This window comes from Schistocerca cancellata, chromosome 11 (assembly GCF_023864275.1).
Source record: "Schistocerca cancellata isolate TAMUIC-IGC-003103 chromosome 11, iqSchCanc2.1, whole genome shotgun sequence".
Lineage (NCBI taxonomy): Eukaryota > Metazoa > Arthropoda > Insecta > Orthoptera > Acrididae > Schistocerca > Schistocerca cancellata.
The window spans coordinates 104,039,613-104,061,497 of NC_064636.1; the positions used below are offsets into that span (position 1 = coordinate 104,039,613).

The following is a 21,885-nucleotide window of genomic DNA, read 5'->3' on the forward strand; positions in this document are numbered from 1 at the left end:
AGAATGACGAGGCAATCTGACCCGTGGGGTCATTCTGCTTCACGACAATGCAAAGCCTAGTACGACCAACACAGTCGCGGAACTCCTGCAGAAATTCAAATGGGAGGTTCTCGCCCACCCTTCATACGGTCCGGATCTCTCTCTCTGTGATTACGCCATTTTTGGTTCCCTTAAAAAGGCTCTGAGAGGCAAACGATTCACCTCGGACGATGACGTCCAGCTGTACGTGCGGAACTGGTTAACATCGCAGCCCCGGGAATTTTGTGAGACAATCATTCACCACCTTGTGTTACAGTGGGACAAGTGTCTCAACAGCCAGGGTCAATACTTTTAACATACAGCTACTGGTTTCTGTAATTATGCCTTTGGCTCGTTTCTTTTTGAATGCCCCTTATACATTACATTTTCAAAAATTGATTATTTTTGTTGGTATTTTAACAAATATTAAGTCATAATAAAGTTATTACAAGTGAGAATCAAACTGACGACTTTGCACTTTCAAAACAATGTGCTGCACACTCAACTACAGCCTCGGCTTTGTGCAGAGGTCCGCATTCATCTCGGACTCAGTTCGCTTCCCGAGGACACTACTCTAGATTTGACCTATTGCTGCAAGTTTCTCAGACTTTGCATGCAACTTGGAGACAGTACCTTTGTCTGCACTGACAGTTCCAAGATCGACTGTGGTGTCAGACTCTCCTTTGTCTTTGGCAACAAACACTTCAAACACTGGGTTCTAGACCAGTGCTCAATTTTTACTGCAGAGCTTTCAGCCCTCTTATCAGGTCACCCAGTACTTCTGACGACACAGACTTCTCAAATGTGTATTATGTTCCGATTCACTTACAGCCGTACAGAACCCCTTTGTACTATACACATACCACCCATTAGTACAATGAATCCACAAATGCCTCCACTTGCTCACTGATTATGGAGCCAATAGGACATTCTTGTGGCGCTCTGGTCATGTTGCAGTGTTGGGAAATAAAGTTGCCAATGCTGCTATGCGGGCTGCAATCTGACACTTAGATCTTTTGGCTATTCTCTTCCTTCAGATGATCTCTGTGTTGCTGTGCTTAGGAACATCGTGTCCCTTTGGCACAAGGACTGATCTTCCGTATATGGGAACAAACTCTGGGGAATTAAACACCTTGCAATGGCTCGGACAACATCCTCTCGCCCTTCTTGTTGTGAGGAGATACTTTGAGCTCGACTTTGTATTGGACACTGTCATTTCAGTCACCGTCATTTGTCAAGTGAAGACTCCACACTGTACTGCTTACTACCAATGACCATTGACAGTGGGCCATTTCCTGATCCAGTGCCAATTTTATAACTGTTTACATTTTAAATGTACATTTGCCTACTGAATTATCAGATATTTTAGCAGATACAGCACAAGCTGTAGATCCATTGTACCTTTTATTTGTTGTAGTAATATGGTGGAGGAAATTAATTTTCAGCCATTTGAGCATCCACTTTAAAGGGGAAGTGATTATTTTTAGCTATCCCTCTACTCCAGTCAGTTAAGCCCCGAGTATTATCGACTTGGACTTTCGTCAGGTAATTGACCATTTAAAGTAATGTTATGATAGGGGCGATTATAGCCTCAGCAGCTTGGTACCCTAAAGCAATAACGACACAACTCAGCTATCAGTAGGCACACAGCATTAATAAATTAAAAATAAAATTGTACTGTTTTTACTTAATTTATTTAAAATAATATCTGTTTCTGGTGCTACACAATGTGCTTGTACCAAATATATCCCTTAACCTGAGGGACAGATTTCTCAGAATGTATGTTTCAAACAAAACATTGTATACTAGTGAATTGTGAACTGTGGAAAAACTGGAAAAGAAGAGAACTGAAGTGTTTGAGAGGTGGTGCTATTTAAGGGTGTCTAGACTTAAGTTAAAAGAAACTGCTGGGATATATAGAAGAAAAAATCTCTTCTTATTAATCAACAAAAATAATAAAATAGTTCTAGATAGCATTGAGAAGGAAGAGATATAGGAATACTACATTAAGGACCCCTTTTCAGATGACAGACCAAATGTTGAGATTTCTAGGAACAACAATTTAACAGGACCTCCATTCGTGAAAAAAGAAATTGAGAAAGCCATCAGAAACTCAAAAACCAATAAAGCACAGGGACTGATGAAATTCCAATCAAACTTATTAAACTCCTTGATGAAGAAGGTATCAAAGCCTTACACAAACTGTTTAACAAAATTTACAACACTGGTCATTACCCTGCCGAATGTCTATTATCAACTTTCATTCCCTTACCCAAGAAGAGGAATGCGAGAAGATGTGAAGATCACAGACTTGTTAGTCTTATGACCCATTCTCAGAAAATATTTCTGAGAGTCATCCATCAAAGGCTACACGAAAAATGTGAGAAATTCATTAGTGAGACACAGTTTGGATTTAGGAAAGGTTTAGGTACAAGAGAAGCAATAGTCGCCTAAAAGTTCTAGTACAAAACTGCTATGATCAGGGTAAAAATTTAGGCCTCTGTTTTATTGACTATGAAAAAGCATTCGATAGAGTACATCATCATAAACTCATGGAAATTCTCAAAAGAATTGATTTAGATGAGAAAGATATCTGCTGTATAGAGAATTTATGTTGGAATCATACAGCACAGGCTAAATTTGATAACAAGGTCACAGATTTGGTCAATATGTGTAGAGGAGTCCAACAAGGATGCGTACTGTCACCCTTGTTATTTAACTTATATTCTCAGAGTATTTTCAGGAGGCACTTGATGACATAGAAAAAGGCATAAAGGTTAACAGAGAGTATGTTAACAACTTTCACTATGCTGGTGACATGGTACTGATAGCTGATAATTTAGATGACCTCCAACAACTCGTCAACATAGTAGGAGATTACAACAGTACTCTAGGTCTGAATATTAACATCGAAAAGACTAATTTTATGAGTGTCACACGAGAGTCTGACTCATTTAAACATGCAGATCTAAGATTTCAAGGGTCTTTCATACAGAGAGTCAACAAGTTTAAATACCTCAGAACATGGCTTTTTGAAGACTGGGGAACAGACTTGGAAATAAAATGCCACATAGAGAACGCCTGAAATGCCTTCATAAAATTTAAGAATATTCTTGCAAGCCCAGACCTAGACCTAAACCTTAGAGTCAGATGTGTAAAATGTTACATCTGGTCCTTGCTTCTATTTGGCTCACTAAATATGACAACAACGAAGAAGTTAGAAGCCTTTGAAATGTGGATTTATCGCAGAATGCTTAAAATACCGTGGACTGCAAGAATAATAAACATCGAAGTACTGGAGCGAATGAACAAGCAGCGAGAAATGTTGACAGTGCTTAAAAGAAGAAAAACTGCATACCTGGGACATAAAGTACGAAACACCAAATATAGGAGGTGGAATCCAAAATTTTCGGGACTGGTGCTGCCATCTGGAAAATAGGAGTAGTAGATCTTTGCACAGCTAGGTGGTGAGAGCTGCATACCTGACGAGTCAGTGTGCGGAGTGACATTCAGCTGGGAGGATGTGTTGTGTGTCCACAGTGATTTCCGTAATACTCTATGTTAGGTGTGTGACGATTTTACGATGGATCCGTGAACAGAACAGTGGGTGTGCATCAAATTCTGTGTGGATCTCGGGGAAAGTGCTCACGTGTTATCACCGGTGAAGAGAGCCGGATTTACGGTTATGACACAGAGACAAAGCAACAATCATCTCGGTGGAAGAGCCTGGGCTCTCAAAGACCCAAAAAAGCGAGACAGGTGAAGAGCAAACTGAAGAGCATGACCATCATTTTCATTGATACCGAGGGAATTGTGCAGAAAGAATTCATCCCACCCAACCAAACAGGGAATTCCTCGTACTACGGTGACTTTTGCGACGGCTCCGCGAAACGTGTGGCTACAGCGGCCCGAACTTTGGCGTCAAGGGAACTGGCTGTTGCATCGTGACAATGCACCCTGTCACATGTCCTTGCTCATCGGGACCTTTTTGGCAACAAACAACACAGCGGTTGTACCACACCCACAGTACTCGCTAGATTTGGCACCTTGCGACTTCGCGCTATTCCCAAAACTGGAACTCAGTTTGAAAGGCCGTCGGTTTCGTCAAATAACAGGACTTCCAGAAAACGTTTGACCAGTGGCAGATGTGCTGGGCCAGTGTGTATGTGCGGATGGGAACTACTTCGAGGGTGATGGTGACCATTAGGCCAAAGGTAAGGTTTTCAACAGGTGGCAGTCCCGCAAATTTTGGATAGCGTTTCGTATGCTTCTGCAGTTAATAATAGAAGGGTAGATTTAAAGAAAAAGAAGACAAGAGCAAAGAACAACATCCTGGTTGGACAATGTAAAGCAGTGGACAGAAGTATGAAATGTAGACCAGCTATTACATACTGTGGTTCACAGAAGAAAGATGCAACATGTACCGTATTTACTCGAATCTAAGCCACATTCGAATCTAAGCCGCATCTGAAAAATGGGACTCGAAATTCAAGGTGAGAGAAAAGTTTTAGGCCGCACCTCCAAATTGAAACAAAGTTGGTCCATTATAATATGAGACATGATTTAGGTCGAATGAATAACGATACAGCTACAGTAATTTGGTTCGAGTCGTAAGCTTAGCAGTTAAGCTTTACCAGGTAGCCATTGCTATGCGTTAGGCGCTCCGTCCATATTTATACGGGTACCCTTCCTTTTTCACGTGCTTCGTCTGGTTTGTATTGACTGATTATTTTTCTTTGATCTGATAAGTGCCGTTCTCTTTGTTATAGGTGTTTACGTCACTCTAAGCTGAAAATGCATTACTGTATTGTGCCGTGCATTGTTTGTCGCTTTCTGATAATGAGTGTTTACGGCCTGTCGCCGCTCGCCGCGTGGCTTGCTTATGTGCACAGTATCGCCGTTTACAATTAAAAAAAGAAAAGAGGAATCGTCTCATTAGTGAAACAATGGCAAGAGACTGCTATTTGTTATTACTTACACTGCTGCTTTCTTTGATAATGATCAACAAGAACCAAATAATAGACTGCATATGATAGAAAATGTTCTGAACGAGAGTTTAGCGAAAATTTTTCTCCGTAAAAATCTTTGCAGACGTCTCTTTTGCTTCTTTACATTCTGCTCCGAAATTAGTCATTTTAGATTTAAAAATCTAGTCAAGTGCCGTGCTTCATTTCTGACTGTATCACTATTAGGCATACGAATAATACGAATATAAACATGACATGATATGTCTACTCTTCCACGTTTGCTGTTGTCTCACTCTAATTTCGTAGTTTATTAGGCAGACAGGATTTAAATGAGATAGCTGCAAACACGAAAGAATACATGACAAAATGTTTATATTCGTATTATTCTTATGGTGAAGAGAATAACGCATGTGATTCACAATTCATAAAAGTTCCTCATCTCTTCTCACAGGTAGGAAAAAATTCAAAACGTCGAGTTTCCCATATTGAGAAACATCCCAACAGCCGTGCCAGTCGGATTTTCATAGTACATTGAAATGCTGGTACATTCGAAGATGAACAATATGAAATTTTTTATCTCCTCCGTTGGATAATGTATGAAAACGCAGTGGTCGAAACTCGGGTGGAGAAAAGAGCTCGTCTTCCACCTTTTTTTTTAATTTATTTACTGACGCAGAGGTTTTGGTGCCAGTATTTATCTTTGTGCTTGCAAAGCATGCCTGTGTAGCGCTACATATATTTGATGGCAGAAGTTAGTTGTGGCGGCACCTACCAACATTTTTCAGAACTTCCGCTTACTTTGCACTCGATTCTAAGCCGCAGGCGGTTTTTTGGATTACAAAAAACAGAAAAAAGTGCGGGTTAGATTCGAGTAAATACGGTAGTCGCCAACATCCATTAATGGATAAGCAGAAGGAGAAGAAGAATTAGGTATACTGGTAAGCTAAGAAATGAAGAAGCTCTCAGCAGAATTGGAGAAGAAAGGAACCTATGGAAAATACTAATGAGGAGATGGGATGAGATAACAGGACATATGTTAAGACATCAGAGAATAACTCCCATCGTACCAGGGGGAGCTGTAAAGTGCAAGGCAATACAGAGATTGGAATACACCTGAAAAGTAATTGAGGAGGTAGGGTGCAAGTGCTACTCTGAGATGAGGAGATTGGCACAATTGAGGAGTTCTTGCTGAAGAGTGAAAATTTGTTTCAATTCTATGAACATGTCAGGTTCACATCTCAGGTTGCTTGCATCTTTCTTTATTTTTATTTTAATGTTGTTACAATTAAATTGATTTGCAAACTAAGATATTTGGCAAATTTGTGAGGCTCCCCTGTCATACACTGTAGCGGGCACTGGAACTGCGAAAACCGGCAGAAGAGGAATCTGGGAAAAGTACTCCGGGAGCAGGTGCGACGGGCCCCGACCCTCTGATGATGGCGTCGGTCACGTCGTCACTGGCATCGCCTGTAGACTCCGGGGTCGCCCTGCTGGATAGCGACAGCGAAGCGACCACGGCCAACGGGGAGCCGGACGACGGGTCAAGTCTGCGGGAGGTAGGTCGCTCGCCGAACTGAGGACGATGGTGACGATGTCTCGGTCTTACGGGGTAGTACAGCACACTGTCAAGATAAAACATCGATTTCTACTGTGTTGTGAAAGTAGCCTGTAGTCTCCTACTACAATACTGTGCTGTGTAAAATTTGTAGGAGATTATAAGAATTAAGTAGATTTTTTTTAGTTGTTGGAATTGCAACTGTAGAAAAAGGGGGCTGCTCAGGATTTGCTAAGGGATCTTACACACTGCCCTGTTTACTGTATTTGAAGGTCAGTGCTGGTACATTAGTTTCATAAACGGTGTCTCAAAATTGCGTGGAAAAATCCGCCTCAAACGTTTCTGATTGCTATTGAGTATGAAAAATTTTTTAAGATTTTAAGTGCACGTAGCTTACGAAGTAGAGTTCTAGTCTTGTATTTGCATGGTACCTGGTTCAATTATCATTTGAAGCAACTTTCTTTTCCTAATTTCAAAGACACTCTCTCCCTCTCTCTCATTTTTGTACAAAATTTTAAGTTGTCATGATTACCCACATTTTCATGTAATTAGTAATCAAAATAAAGATACTTTATTTTTGTTCTAAATTATCATTCAGTATATGTTATTTTCTGATAATTGTAGAGTTAAAGTAAAAGTTTAAATATTTGAGCTACTGGGGAGAATAGAGCCAGTGACCTTGTAGAACACTATCCACTAATATGTACAAAATACTTTATATTAGGGAAAGTAATGTCCTTTTTTTTATCCAAGTCAAACAGATAAATTGTTAACCAAGTTTTATTTTTAATCAGTGATATAATCACCCTTGTTACCGACAGCCTTTTGTACTGTAGTGTGCAAGTTTTCTATGCTGGATCAATAAAAATCAATTGGTTTTTGAGGAAAATATCTAGATATGGCATTTTATACATCATCCACATTTTCAAATTTTTTGCTCCTTAGTAAATGTTGTTGTGATCAGAAGGAATGACGGCACAAATTGGGCGAATATGGTGGATGAGGCAATACCCCCAACCCAATTAGTGGTTTTTTTTTTCCCCCTGAGTGAAGGTCCCCATTCACTGTTTCAGCGTTTCAAAATGAACAACCCTGTGAATACTCCACCAAACAAAAAAAATGTGCCTTTTTTTAGTGTAAACGTGGCTTAGCTGTATCGGTGATTATTCACTTGAAGAGAGCCACTGCCTTTCATGTTGTGTGTTATTATAGAGGTCTCATTTTTGAACTACAGTGATCAAATGATGTAATAATGCTTATGTATTGTGCTGGTGAAGCAGTAAGTCAAATGTGGTGGATTGGTTAGTTTTATTTGTGTTTACCAATCTGCTGCAGATGTTCCCAGATGATCGTCTGAGATCAGTTAAGTGTGTTTGACAATTCCTTGATTGTTTGACATGAATTTGTTTTAACTTCTGCCCTTAACATGTCATTGTCTGAAGTTCTTGATCAGTAAGAATTGGTAAGATCAAAGTTACTGGATTTGAAATTAGAAAACAATTTTTGACATTACAAATTTGTAATGCACTTGGATGAACATTGCAAATTTTTCTGGTGGCAATTGTTGCATTATTGCTCCTACAAAACTCAAAAACTGTGCAATGCCAGATTCATACCTCATCTGGTATAAAATACAGGTTGTTTCATAATGAATGCCCATGTTTTAAGGCTCTGTAGCATTTATTACATTCAACTTACAATTATAAACAATACATCAAATGAAAGAGCAACCCAAATGCTTGTGTTCCTATACCTGTGCGCAAAGGCAAGAGTATGGAATGACTGAGAATAACTGAAGAAAATGTAGAACGAGTGAGTCTTTGACGCATGGCCCCAAGAAATCAGTTCAGAAGGCTAGTCGTGATTTAGCAGTTGCAGTGAGTCCTGTGTGGAGACTTTTAAGGAGTTACTTACAACTACATCCTTACTGTCCACAGCTGTTACAAGTTCTGAAACCTACAGACTCCGGTTTAACACCAATTTTGCAAATGAAATGTTGCTCTAGGACGACGACGATTTTTCTGGGTAGCATTGTCTTCAGTGATGAATCGACATTTCACCTAAGTGGAAATCTGAACACACATAATGTGTGTGTCTGGGGGTCAGCAAATCTCAACTACAAGGTGTACAACTTTGCTTCCACTGTTTTCTCCCCAACATTTGAGGCTTTAATGAAACAAATTGGTCACACATGTATTTTCCATCACTGGCCACTACTTCCTACCATCTTTCGGGCAGTGTACGAATCCCCCGTCAAACAAATTGCTCACCTTTTGAAGCGATCCACGAATCGATCCAATTTGTGACTTATTCACGAGATAGGAAGTGTCGGTCAGCCAGGCAATGCGCCATTGATCTAAACAGGTATAGTCAGAGGGAGAAAATTCTGGAGAATACAGCGGGTGGGGTAGGACTTCCCATTTTAATGTTTCCGAGTACGTTTTGGCCTCTTTTTGCAACGTGGGGTCGAGCGTTGTCATGCTGCAAAATCACTTTATTGTGCCTCTCACTGTATTGCGGCCGTTTGTCTTTTAATGCTCTGATCGCTAACGAGCACCTGTGATTGTTTCACTCGGTTTTAACACCTCATAGTACATGATGCCGAGCTGGTTCCACCAAATGCAGAGCACGATCTTGGAACCGTGAATATTCGGTTTGGCCGTCGACGTGGAAGCGTGGCCGGGATATCCCCATGATTTTTTGCATTTAGGGTTATCGTAATGAACCCATTTTTCGTCCCCGGTCACAATGTGATGCAGAAATCCCTTCTGTTTTTGCCTCCGAAGCAACTGTTCACAAACACACACATGCCGTTCGACATCTCTTGGTTTGAGCTCACATGGGACCCAGGTTCCTTCTTTCTGAATCGTGCCCATAGCCTTGAGACGTTTTGAAATGGCTTGCTGTATCATTCCCACTAATTCTGCCAATTCTCCTTGAGTTTGACGTGAGTCTTCACTCTGCAATGTCTCCAATTCTGCATCTTCGAAAACACTCTTTTCCACCACTATGCCGGTCTATGACGTTAAAATCAGTGTTCTTAAAGCGTTGAAACCACTCACGACACTTTCTTTCACTAATAGCATCCTTACCATATGTACTTCAGAGCATTTGATAAGACTCAGCTGCTGTTTTCTTTGTATTGAAACAAAACAGTAACACCTCCCGCAAATGACGAGAATTAGGCTTGTAAACTGACATTTTCAGTCGAGAACAACTTTATGGTGCAGACACGAATTGACTAATGTTTGAATGAGGTTATGTTGACCGAGGTCCAAGCCAACTGCCTGACGTCTGCGATCTGTTTCTTTCGACCGCTACTTACCACTGTCGCCACCTCTCGGCAAATGGTGGAAGCGAAGTTGTACACCTTGTAGATGGTACGTTTACAAGAGAGACCCCTAAATTGAATGTTTTTTGTGTCATATCCTGGTGGAAAGTTTACTGGCATTTCTTTTTTGGTGAAGCAACTGTAAGTCGTGTTTCTTATCTTGATGTGCTAGAACTATGGACGTTTCTCAGCTGGAAGAAGCTGAACCACAGAACTTCATTTGTCAGAAAGATGGTGCACTGCCTCCCTGACGTAACTCAGTAAGGGATCGGTTAAACGACCTTGTACTCGACTGTTGGATTGGCGCAAGGGGCCGGACGACAAGAGCTCGTTTCCCGTGACCTCTAAGTTCACGCACTCTCCGATGCCGTGCGATTTTTGCCTTCAGGCGTCTATAAAGAATCAAGTGTATGTACCTCTGCTACAAACTGAACTACTTAACTTTAGAAACAGCGTTGTCGCGACAATTACTCCGGACACACTGATCAAAGTTTGGGAAGCCTATCGATTCGACGTGTGACGAATGCCGATCGCATTGAACACTTGTGGGAGAAAAACTGTTAGAGTTGCTCTTTAGTTTGATGTATTATTTGTAATTGTAAGTTGAATGGAACAAATGCAACCGAGTCTTAAAATGTGTATATTCATTTTGAAACACCCTGTATCTCTGACAAGACTTTGAGGTACACAATGAGCTGGTAAGTGACAAACAAATACTGACATGTGCAGAAACATTATGTTTCGGTTCTTCTAATACTCGAAACATTTCGAAGTCTTCAAAGTTGATATTTTCGTGCATTTTTAAGACGGGGGTCCTGACGTTTTGGGAAATCGATATCTGTGCGCCGAACTCGAAATCCTGTAAGTACGAAAACCCACTCCACTCCCTCCCCCAAAGATCCACACTGCGGGGCCCGAGAGTGGTTTTCGGCATAAAATGTAACGTCCGGACGCAGATACGTCTCGCGGTGTGCTCGAGTGGTGTACCGGTGTGCAGGTGGAAGCCGCATTCCACGACACGGAGGGCACCACACCCACGCCGTCTCTGGCCTGCCCGCCGCCCGCCGCCGTCGTGGAGAGCTGCGGCTCGCCCGCCGCGGAGACTCCTGTCGGCAGCGAGGGCTCGTGCGACGCGTTTGTGTACCCGAACTCGGACCCCGCGAACGTGCAGGACGCCGTGGAGAGACAGGTGCTGAACGAGATCGCGCGACGCTTCAAGGAGAGCAACTCCCCCAGGAGGAAGGTGAGTGTGAGCGTGTCACTTCTCAAGCCTGCAAAATGAGAACATCCTTGGAAACCAGCTGAATTTATTCTTTGCAAAAAAAAAAAAAAAGTACTTTGTGCCACTTTTTATTATGTCCTGCAGTTTGTGATAATCATTATCAGCCATTAGACATGCACTGTTGGAGAAGGTTTACTGTAGACTTAACAGTACATTACGGTCTGCACCAGAACACGTGCACGTTGTACGTACATGTTTTCTTATACGAACTCCTGTTAACCCTTTTGATGCTACAGACAAGGTCTTTGCAGTCTGCAGAGAGTCAGCCGTTGTTACGGCTGTACTGTTTGCCAAAATCTATATAAGTGACGTGGGTGACAATCTGAGCAGTTCTCTTAGGTTGTTCGCAGATGATGCTGTAATTTGCCGTCTAGTAAGGTCATCCGAAAACCAGTATCAGCTGCAAAGCGATTTAGAAAAGATTGCTGTATGGTGTGGCAGGTCGCAGTTGACGCTAAATAACGAAAAGCGCGAGGTGATCCACACGAGTTCCAAAAGAAATCCGTTGGAATTCGATTACTCGATAAATAGTACAATTCTCGAGGCTGTCAATTCAACTAAGTACCTGGGTGTTAAAATTACAAACAACTTCAGTTGGAAAGAACACGTAGATAATATTGTGGGGAAGGCGAGCCAAAGGTTGCGTTTCATTGGCAGGACACTTAGAAGATGCTACAAGTCCACTAAAGAGACAGCTTACACTACACTCGTTCGTCCTCTGTTAGAATATTGCAGCGCGGTGTGGGATCCTTACCAGGTGGGATTGACGGAGGACATCGAAAGGGTGCAAAAAAGGGCAGCTCGTTTTATATTATCACGTAATAGGGGAGAGAGTGTGGCAGATATGATAGGCGAATTGGGATGGAAGTCATTAAAGCAAAGACGTGTTTTGTCACGGCGAGATCTATTTACGAAATTTCAGTCACCAACTTTCTCTTCCGAATGCGAAAATATTTTGTTGAGCCCAGCCTACATAGGTAGGAATGATCATCAAAATAAAATCAAGAGAAATCAGAGCTCGAACAGAAAGGTTTAGGTGTTCGTTTCTCCCACGCGCTGTTCGGGAGTGGAATGGTAGAGAGATAGTATGATTGTGGTTTGATGAACCCTCTGCCAAGCACTTAAATGTGAATTGCAGAGTAGTCATGTAGATGTAGATGTAGAAAATCGGGTTCTTGTGCTGAGAATAGGTGGTGTGTCAGATATGAAATGATAGTCCTGTTTTTCGAAACTATTACGTCAAAAAAATTTATTTTTGCACATCTTACAGATGGATATCTGCGCTTGATAAAGTATTGATTTCTTTTCATTATCCTTCATACTTCATACGCTGCTTGAAATTAATTAAAACTTTTCACGAAATTTTAGAGTTTGCAGAGGTAATAACCACATTGTGTGAACTTCGCATATGGTTAATTTTAGCTTATACGTTGCAGTAAATTCAGATCAAAATTTTATTTAAAATTGAGAGCAGAAAAATACCTGATTTTGTTCTTAAGTTATTGGTTTTTGTATCCGAATGTCGCGGATGATGTGCCCATTTGCACCCCGTGCATAGTAAATTGTACGGTTAAAACAGTTGTCGAGATTTGAAGTAGTGAAATGAGGTTTTCTGCGAATGATAGAACACAAAGGGGCACATATTTTGTGTGATAAATATGTGAATTTTTTGTTTGTTTGACAAGATATGGGAATAACTAGTCTGCAGCAGTGAGAGGTCAGCATGTGTATGCCCGCCGCTGTGCAGGAAAATCCAAGTAGTGCTCATACACTATGTGATCAAAAGTTCCGAACACCTGGCTGAAAGTGACTTAGAAGTTTGTGGTGCCCTCCATCAGTAATGCTGGAATTCAGTACGGTGTTGGCCCACCCGTAGTGTTGATGACAGCTTCCACTCTCGCAGGCATACATTCAGTCAGGTGCTGGAAGGTTTCTTGGGGAATGGCAGGCCATTCTTCACAGAGTGCTGCACTGAGGAGAGGTGCTTGATTGTGCTGAAAGATGCAATCGCCATCCCCGAATTGCTCTTCAACAATAAGGTGCTTAAAACACCAATGTAGTCCTGTGCTGTGATAGTGCCACGCACAACACGACCACTCCATAATGCCACTGCCTCAGAGTTTTATGTTGGCACTAGCCGTGCTGGCAGATGATGTTCACCGGGCATTTGCCATACACGCACCCTGCCATCAGATCGCCACATCGTGTACCGTGATTCGTCATTCCACACAACGTTTTTCCACTGTTCAATCGTCCAACCAGCATGATGTGTGGCTTATGGGCAGCCGCTTGACCGTGAAATCCAAGTTTTCTCACCTCTCACCTAACTGTCATAGTACTTGCAGTGGATCCTGATAAAGTTGGGAATTCCTGTCTGATGGCCTGGATAGATTTCTGCCTATTACACATTACGACCCTCTTCAACTGTCGGCGGTCTCTGTCAACAGACTAGGTCGGTCTGTAAGCTTTTATGTTGTATGTGTCTCTTTACGTTTCCACTTCTCTATCACATCAGAAACAGTGGACCTAGGGATGTTTAGGAGTGTGGAAATCACGGGTACACGGGCGTATGACAGCCAATCACCTGACCACGTTCGAAGACCGTGAGTTCCGCGGAGTGCCTCATTTTGCTCTCACAATGTCCAATGACTACTGAGGATGCTGATGTGAAGTACCTGACAGTAGGTGGCAGCACAATGCACCAAATATGAAAAACATATGTTTTTGGGGGTGTGCGGATACTTTTGATCACATAGCATATACACCACCTTGGGAATTACGTACCCAGCCCTCAGCAGGAATGAGTTATGGGGCCCTCACAAACTCAGCAACATAGTCAAACCGTCAATATACTTGATGTTTCAGAATGAGTATTTGAAGGCTCTGTAGCAGTTACTGCATTCAGCTTACAATTATAAATAATACATCAAGTGAAAGAGCAGCTCAATAAGTTTTGTTTACAGGTGTTAAAAAATAGAAGTAGAAATGTGAATAAACATAACGTGTGCGTTTGGAGGTCAGCAAATTCCCACAAGATGTTCCAGCTGCACTGAGACTTCCATGAATTGAATGTTTTTGTGCCATTCCCCAGCAGAAAGTTATGGGCCTTTCTTTTTTATTGAAGCAGTTGTAAGTGGTCTTTTTTATCTTGATACACTAGGACTATGGCTCTTTACTCAACTGGAAGGACATTAATCACAGAACTTAGTTTGGGAGCAAGCTGGTGAGCCATCCCACTGGCACAACACAGTACGCAATGTTGTACTGGACTGCCGGATTGGTCGCAGGGAGTCATATGGTAGAACTCGATTCGCACGGCCTCCACATTCACCTGATCTGAATCCACTGATTTTTTACTTTGGGATCTCAGAAAGGATTGGGTGTATGTGCATCCAATACCAGCTGATCCACCACACTTAATATACACGACTGAAGCAGTTGTTGCAACAGTTGCTCCACACACACACACACACACACACACACACACACACACACACACACACACACAGATACAAGTCTGGGAAGGACTCGCCTGTCGACTCGACGTGTGCTGTTTGAGGGATTGTGTTCACATTGAACACTCATAGGAAAAACTATTTGAGTCGCTCTTTCATTTGATGTATCATTTATAATTGAGGGACTGGAACTGTAAAGGTCTAAGGTGAATTGTTGTCGAGTGTGAGATTGTAGCATTTATTTGTTTTTCTGACATCTGTCAATCTTATGGTGGTCAGGTTTATCTGTGGTGTAGGTCCACGTTGCCTATATGAACACTCACAAAAAGCCATCTCACTGATTTCTTTGATATTCGCTTAAGTGTGGGGTCGATGGTGGTGTGCTTTAGGCACACGGTTCTCATCACCTAAATTGTAAGTTGAAAGTTACAAATGCTAAATAGCTTGAATTTATTTATTTGTTTGTTTATTTATTTATTTATTTATTTACGCATCAAATTCTGTAGGACCAGATTGAGGAGCAAATCTCCAAGGTCATGGAACGTGTCAGTACATGAAATAACAACATAATAGTATGTTTGTTTGCTGTTGTGGTCTTCAGTCCTGAGACTGGTTTGATGCAGCTCTCCATGCTACTCTATCCTGTGCACGCTTCTTCATCTCCCAGTACCTACTGCAACCTACATCCTTCTGAATCTGCTTAGTGTATTCATCTCTTGGTCTCCCCCTACAATTTTTACCCTCCACGCTGCCCTCCAATACTAAATTGGTGATCCCTTGATGCCTCAGAACATGTCCTACCAACCGATCCCTTCTTCTGGTCAAGTTGTACCACAAACTTCTCTTCTCCCCAATCCTATTCAATACTTCCTCATTAGTTATGTGATCTACCCATCTAATCTTCAGCATTCTTCTGTAGCACCACATTTCGAAAGCTTCTATTCCCTTCTTGTCCAAACTATTTACCGTCCATGTTTCACTTCCATACATGGCTACACTCCATACAAATACTTTCAGAAATGACTTCCTGACACTTAACTCTATACTCGATGTTAACAAATTTCTCTTCTTCAGAAACGCTTTTCTTCCCATTGCCAGTCTACATCTTATATCCTCTCTACTTCGACCATCATCAGTTATTTTGCTCCCCAAATAGCAAAACTCATTTACTACTTTAAGTGTCTCATTTCCTAATCTAACACCCTCAGCATCACCCGACTTAATTCGACTACATTCCATTATCCTTGTTTTGCTTTTGTTGATGTTCGTCTTATATCCTCCTTTCAAGACACTGTCAATTCCGTTCAACTGCTCTTCCAAGTCCTTTGCCGTCTCTGACAGAATTACAATGTCATCGGTGAACCTCAAAGTTTTTATTTCTTCTCCATGGATTTTAATACGTACTCCGAATTGTTCTTTTGTTTCCCTCACTGCTTGCTCAATATACAGATTGAATAACATCGGGGAGAGGCTACAACCCTGTCTCAATCCCTTCCCAACCACTGCTACCTTTTCCTGCCCCTCAACTCTTATAACTGCCATTTGGTTTCTATACAAATTGTAAATAGCCTTTCGCTCCCTGTATTTTACCCCTGCCACCTTTAGAGTTTGAAAGAGAGTATTCCAGTCGACATTGTCAAAAGCTTTCTCTAAGTCTACAAATGCTAGAAACGTAGGTTTGCCTTTCCTTAATCTAGCTTGTAAGATAAGTCGTAGGGTCAGTATTGCTTCACGTGTTCCAATATTTCTACGGAATCCAAACTGATCTTCCTCTAGGTCGGCTTCTACCAGTTTTTCCATTCGTCTGTAAAGAATTTGTGTTAGTATTTTGCAGCAGTGACTTATTAAACTGATTGTTCGGTAATTTTCACATCTGTCAACACCTGCTTTCTTTGGGATTGGAATTATTATATCCTTCTTGAAGTCTGAGGGTATTTCGCCTGTCTCATACATCTAGAGTTTTGTCAGGACTGGCTCTCCCAAGGCCGTCAGTAGTTCTAATGGAATGTTGTCCACTCCCGGGGCCTCGTTTCGACTCAGGTCTTTCAGTGCTCTGTCAAACTCTTCATGCAGTATCGTATCTCCCATATCGTCTCCATCTACATCCTCTTCCATTTCCATAATATTGTCCTCAAGTACATCGCCCTTGTATTGACCCTCTATATACTCCTTCCACCTTTCTGCTTTCCCTTCTTTGCTTAGAACTGGGTTTCCATCTGAGCTCTTGATGTTCATACAAGTGGTTCTCTTATCTCCAAAGGTCTCTTTAATTTTCCTGTAGGCAGTATCGATCTTACCCCTAGTGAGATAAGCCTCTACATCCTTACATTTGTCCTCTAGCCATCCTTTCTTAGCCATTTTGCACTTCCTGTTGATCTCATTTTTGAGACGTTTGTATTCCTTTTTGCCTGCTTCATTTACTGCATTTTTATATTTTCTCCTTTCATCAATTAAATTCAATATTTCTTCTGTTACCCAAGGATTTCTACTAGCCCTCGTCTTTTTACCTACTTTATCCTCTGCTGCCTTCACTACTTCATCCCTCAAAGCTACCCATTCTTCTTCTACTGTATTTCTTTCCCCCATTCCTGTCAATTGTTCCCTTATGCTCTTCCTGAAACTCTGTACAACCTCTGGTTCTTTCAGTTTATCCAGGTCCCATCTCCTTAAATTCCCACCTTTTTGCAGTTTCTTCAGTTTTAATCTACAGGTCATAACCAATAGATTGTGGTCAGAGTCCACATCTGCCCCTGGAAATGTCTTACAATTTAAAACCTGGTTCATAAATCTCTGTCTTACCATTATACAATCTATCTGAAACCTTTTAGTATCTCCAGGGTTCTTCCATGTATACAACCTTCTTTTATGATTCTTGAACCAAGTGTTAGCTATGATTAAGTTGTGCTCTGTGCAAAATTCTACCAGGCGGCTTCCTCTTTCATTTCTTAGCCCCAATCCATATTCACCTACTACTTTCCTTCTCTCCCTTTTCCTACACTCGAATTCCAGTCACCCATGACTATTAAATTTTTGTCTCCCTTCACTATCTGAATAATTTCTTTTATTTCATCATACATTTCTTCAATTTCTTCGTCATCTGCAGAGCTAGTTGGCATATAAACTTGTACTACTGTAGTAGGTGTGGGCCTCGTATCTATCTTGGCCACAATAATGCGTTCACTATGCTGTTTGTAGTAGCTTACCCGCATTCCTATTTTCCTATTCATTATTAAACCTACTCCTGCATTACCCCTATTTGATTTTGTATTTATAACCCTGTATTCGCCTGACCAGAAGTCTTGTTCCTCCTGCCACCGAACTTCACTAATTCCCACTATATCTAACTTTAACCTATCCATTTCCCTTTTTAAATTTTCTAACCTACTTGCCCGATTAAGGGATCTGACATTCCACGCTCCGATCCGTAGAACGCCAGTTTTCTTTCTCCTGATAACGACATCCTCTTGAGTAGTCCCCACCCAGAGATCTGAATGGGGGACTATTTTACCTCCGGAATATTTTACCCAAGAGAACACCATCATCATTTAATCATACAGTAAAGCTGCATGCCCTCGGGAAAAATTACGGCCGTAGTTTCCCCTTGCTTTCAGCCGTTCGCAGTACCAGCACAGCAAGGCCGTTTTGGTTATTGTTACAAGGCCAGATCAGTCAATCATCCAGACTGTTGCCCTTGCAACTACTGAAAAGGCTGCTGCCCCTCTTCAGGAACCACACGTTTGTCTGGCCTCTCAACAGATACCGCTCCGTTGTGGTTGTACCTATGGTACGGCTATCTGTATCACTGAGGCACGTACTCGACGCAAGACGCTTGGTGACAGCCGTACTGTGCGGAGATCGTGTGCTGGACTGTGGGAGCGCGTACGGTACTGCACCAAACCTTAGGAACCCGCTTGCGGGAACAGTCGCTCGTTTGTCTGCGCTGAGGCCGGACATTTACGTGCACTGAGGCTTCCGAGCTCCTGATTTTATTAAATCGGGAGCGAAGTTGCAAGAAGATTCGGACACCAGGGGCTGTATTACAGACAGCCGTTGTGCAAATTGTCGGTGTTGGTTGTGGGCTGCGGGTTGGCGCGGTCTGGGGCATGCCTTCTTGCTGCCGTGTGCTGCCTTTCCGGCCGCATCGAGCGCCTAGCTGCTGCAGATACTCCATCAGCCCCCCCCCCCCCCCCCCTCGAGGCGTAGGGAATTTCCCAAGTCAGGGCCTGGTCGCTGGCCAGTCACCCGCGCTTGGTAGGACGATAGGGTTGGTGTTGTCGCCTGAGACGGATAACGGTGACAACGAAAGCGACTCCCGACACTCCCTGGCAGCTTTGACTCCCTTTCCGACGACGGACATGAAAATCATCGGGGCGAAAGCGAGAATTGTCCCTCAGCGGCGAGTGCAAACAGGGAGCCCTCAGCTCCAAAATCCCCCCTAGGGTTATCACCACCAACTAGAGCTCTTCCACCCCCATCACAGCTTCCACGTGCAAGCGCAACTAAAGACAGGAAAAACCCTACCGTACTGCGACTGCTACTTCCGAAAGGACAAGCGTCGCCTAAGCAAACAATGAAACAACCACGTAAGGAGACAACCCGAGAGGAGAGGGGTGAAACACCGGCTGTAGAGAGGGGAGAGGGGGGGAAAAACCGGCCGGACATATCAGTAGTCGAGGATACAAACGCAGCAAATGTGGATAACTCCGCAGACGCGGGAATGGACGCGGCTAGTAGTAGCTTAGATTTCCTCACAAGTCTGATACCAGGAAGGAACCAGGCTGCGACAGACGGGGCGGCTGTCCAGCAGGGGTGCTCAGAGGCGGCCTCTGAGAAGACACTCCCCCCAAAACAGACCGATTTAGGAGAGGGGAATGTCCCACAAAAAAGACCAACGGCAACTTCCCAGACAACATCCCCAGAAAGGCAAACCACCTCTAAAGGAAAAGCTCCCAGTTTGCAAACGTGCAAAAAGGCATCACAGGTAGGCACAAAGACCACAAAAGGAGTACAGCTAACCGAGGACAGCTTCCAAGTGCCGAAAAAGAGGCACACGGCCAGAGCAGCGGTGCCCAAACAAGTAGGACCACTTGACACCTCAAATAGGTACGTCACATTCACGGACAAGCAGGGGGAACCATCGGTAGGGGAACCCACTGAGGAACTGACACAGAGAACAGTTCAAATCCCCCCAATAGTCATTGTATGGACCGAGGACTTCAAAAGCCTCCAAATACTTTTGAAGGGTGTGACATCGTCCACACTATCATTCAAAGTGGCAGGCAGAGATACCTACAAGGTCCTCACAAAATCTAGAGAGGACTACGACAATATCATGAAGGTAGTGAAAGATAAACGGCTGCACTCATATACTCACAGCACGGAACCATTGAGGCTCCTGAAGGTAGTGTTCCGCAGACTCCCCTTTCAGATGGATCCTGACCATCTGAAAGAGGAACTTGAGGACCTAGGCTACGAAATAAGGGCGGTATCACGCATGAAGACGCCGAAGACAAATTGGCAAACGCCGTTGTTCATGGTCGTCCTGGTAGATAACGTAGAAAACAGGAAGATATTCCAGGTAACTAGGGTCGCGAACATTACGAACGTGCAAGTTGAGAAGTTCCACGGCAAAGGGCGCAGGGCACAGTGCTACTCCTGCCAAGGGCTAAACCACGTGGCAAGATATTGCACAATGCCCCCACGGTGTGTGAAATGCGCAGGGGAGCACCAAAGTAGAGACTGCCCCACACCAAGCACGAACATGCCCAAGTGCTGCAACTGTGGGCTCGCCCACGTAGCAAGCTACAGGGGGTGCGTGGTCTTCAGGAAGGCTGACAACAAACAGGCTAGGAACAACATACCGGCGAGAAAAAACACCACACCAGCCAGGAAAATCGAAAATGGCGTAAGTTACTCCAGCATTGCCAAGCCGCGAAAAGACGTGCAAGCAACAGCGGGTGGCAAGTGCACAGGCGCAAGAAGCGCGAACGCGCAAGCCACCGAGAACGCGGCTAACACGAACGAAACAGAGACGACCACAGAACGCACCAATGACGCGAATAACACCTCCACAAACATCGCTGAGGAACTCCGCGAGATGCGCCTTCTAATGACATCGGTAGCCGAAATGATGAAAACCCTACCACAGCTCCTAGTAGCTGCAATTACAACAGCCAACAAGGCCCAACAACAATCTGGAACCAATATAACCAATGAATAACGCCATTCGTGGATTAACAGTTTGCGCCTGGAACGCAGATGGCATACGTACCCAAGGAGGGGAATTCAGACAGTTTCTCCGGGACGAGGCAATAGATATATGCCTAGTTTCGGAAACTAAGCTAAAGCCAGGTATTTACGTGCGCGCGGCGAATTACACATGCCACCGCACAGATAGGTTAACACATGGAGGAGGCACCGCCATTTATATTAAAAACTGCCTCAAACACCACATCGTGCAACTGCCAAGACTTCGCACGGTTGAAGCCACAGCAGTTGTAGTACAAACATCGTCAGGCGAAACGACATTCGTTGCAACCTACCCACCACCAGGTAAACTACTGGACCCGGCGGACTTCGCGGCATTGTTGTCCATCCGCGGTAAAATCTTTATCAACGGGGACCTCAATGCCAAACACGCCGAATGGAACTCCAGAGTGACCAACACGAGTGGACGTCACCTGTTAAATGTGGTTCGACAGCACAACGCAGTCGCCCTGGGACCGTATGATCCCACCTCCTACCCTGCAATAGGCGGCCGTCCCGACGTGCTTGACATTGCACTGCTGAAGGGAGTCGGCAACCGCACAACTGCGACAACCCGAAACGCGCTCTCGTCGGATCACTTACCGGTAATATTCGACCTGGAGGTTCAAGGCGAGCTACTCCAGAGCCACCGAAGGCCACTAGGTAAAGTCAACTGGGAACAGTTTAGAGAGAGCCTGGAAGGTACCCTCAATGACTTCCCAGACCCAGCTGACATAGGTACAGATGAGGCAATCAGAAGACTTAATGCAGATACAATACAGGCTGTAGAAAATGCGTCCTCCAGAGGCCCACAAAAAATTAAAGACTTCTCATGCCAGCTCCCCCCAGAGCTAATAGACGCTATAGCCCGCAAAAATAGAGTCTTTCGGGAATGGCAAGTAACCAGAAATCCTGTCACCAGGCGTCTCCTCAACAGGCTCAGGAGAGAGTTGAAAGTGGCGGTGAAAGGCCATCGTAATAGGGAATGGGAAGGGAAAATAGCCAGCTTGCAGATAAATGATGGGTCAGCC

General features: G+C 43.4%; 1 protein-coding gene across 1 annotated transcript in view; it reads left to right on the forward strand.

The window, feature by feature from the left end:
* The window catches only part of LOC126108285 (uncharacterized), a 235,549-nt gene that overhangs the window by 35,565 nt on the left and 178,099 nt on the right, over positions 1 to 21,885 (forward strand). Inside the window, exons 4-6 of the mRNA XM_049913509.1 lie at positions 5,898 to 5,923; positions 6,335 to 6,541; positions 10,869 to 11,114. Coding sequence (XP_049769466.1) covers positions 5,898 to 5,923; positions 6,335 to 6,541; positions 10,869 to 11,114 — 479 coding nt within the window. The remainder of the gene's footprint in view (positions 1 to 5,897; positions 5,924 to 6,334; positions 6,542 to 10,868; positions 11,115 to 21,885) is intronic.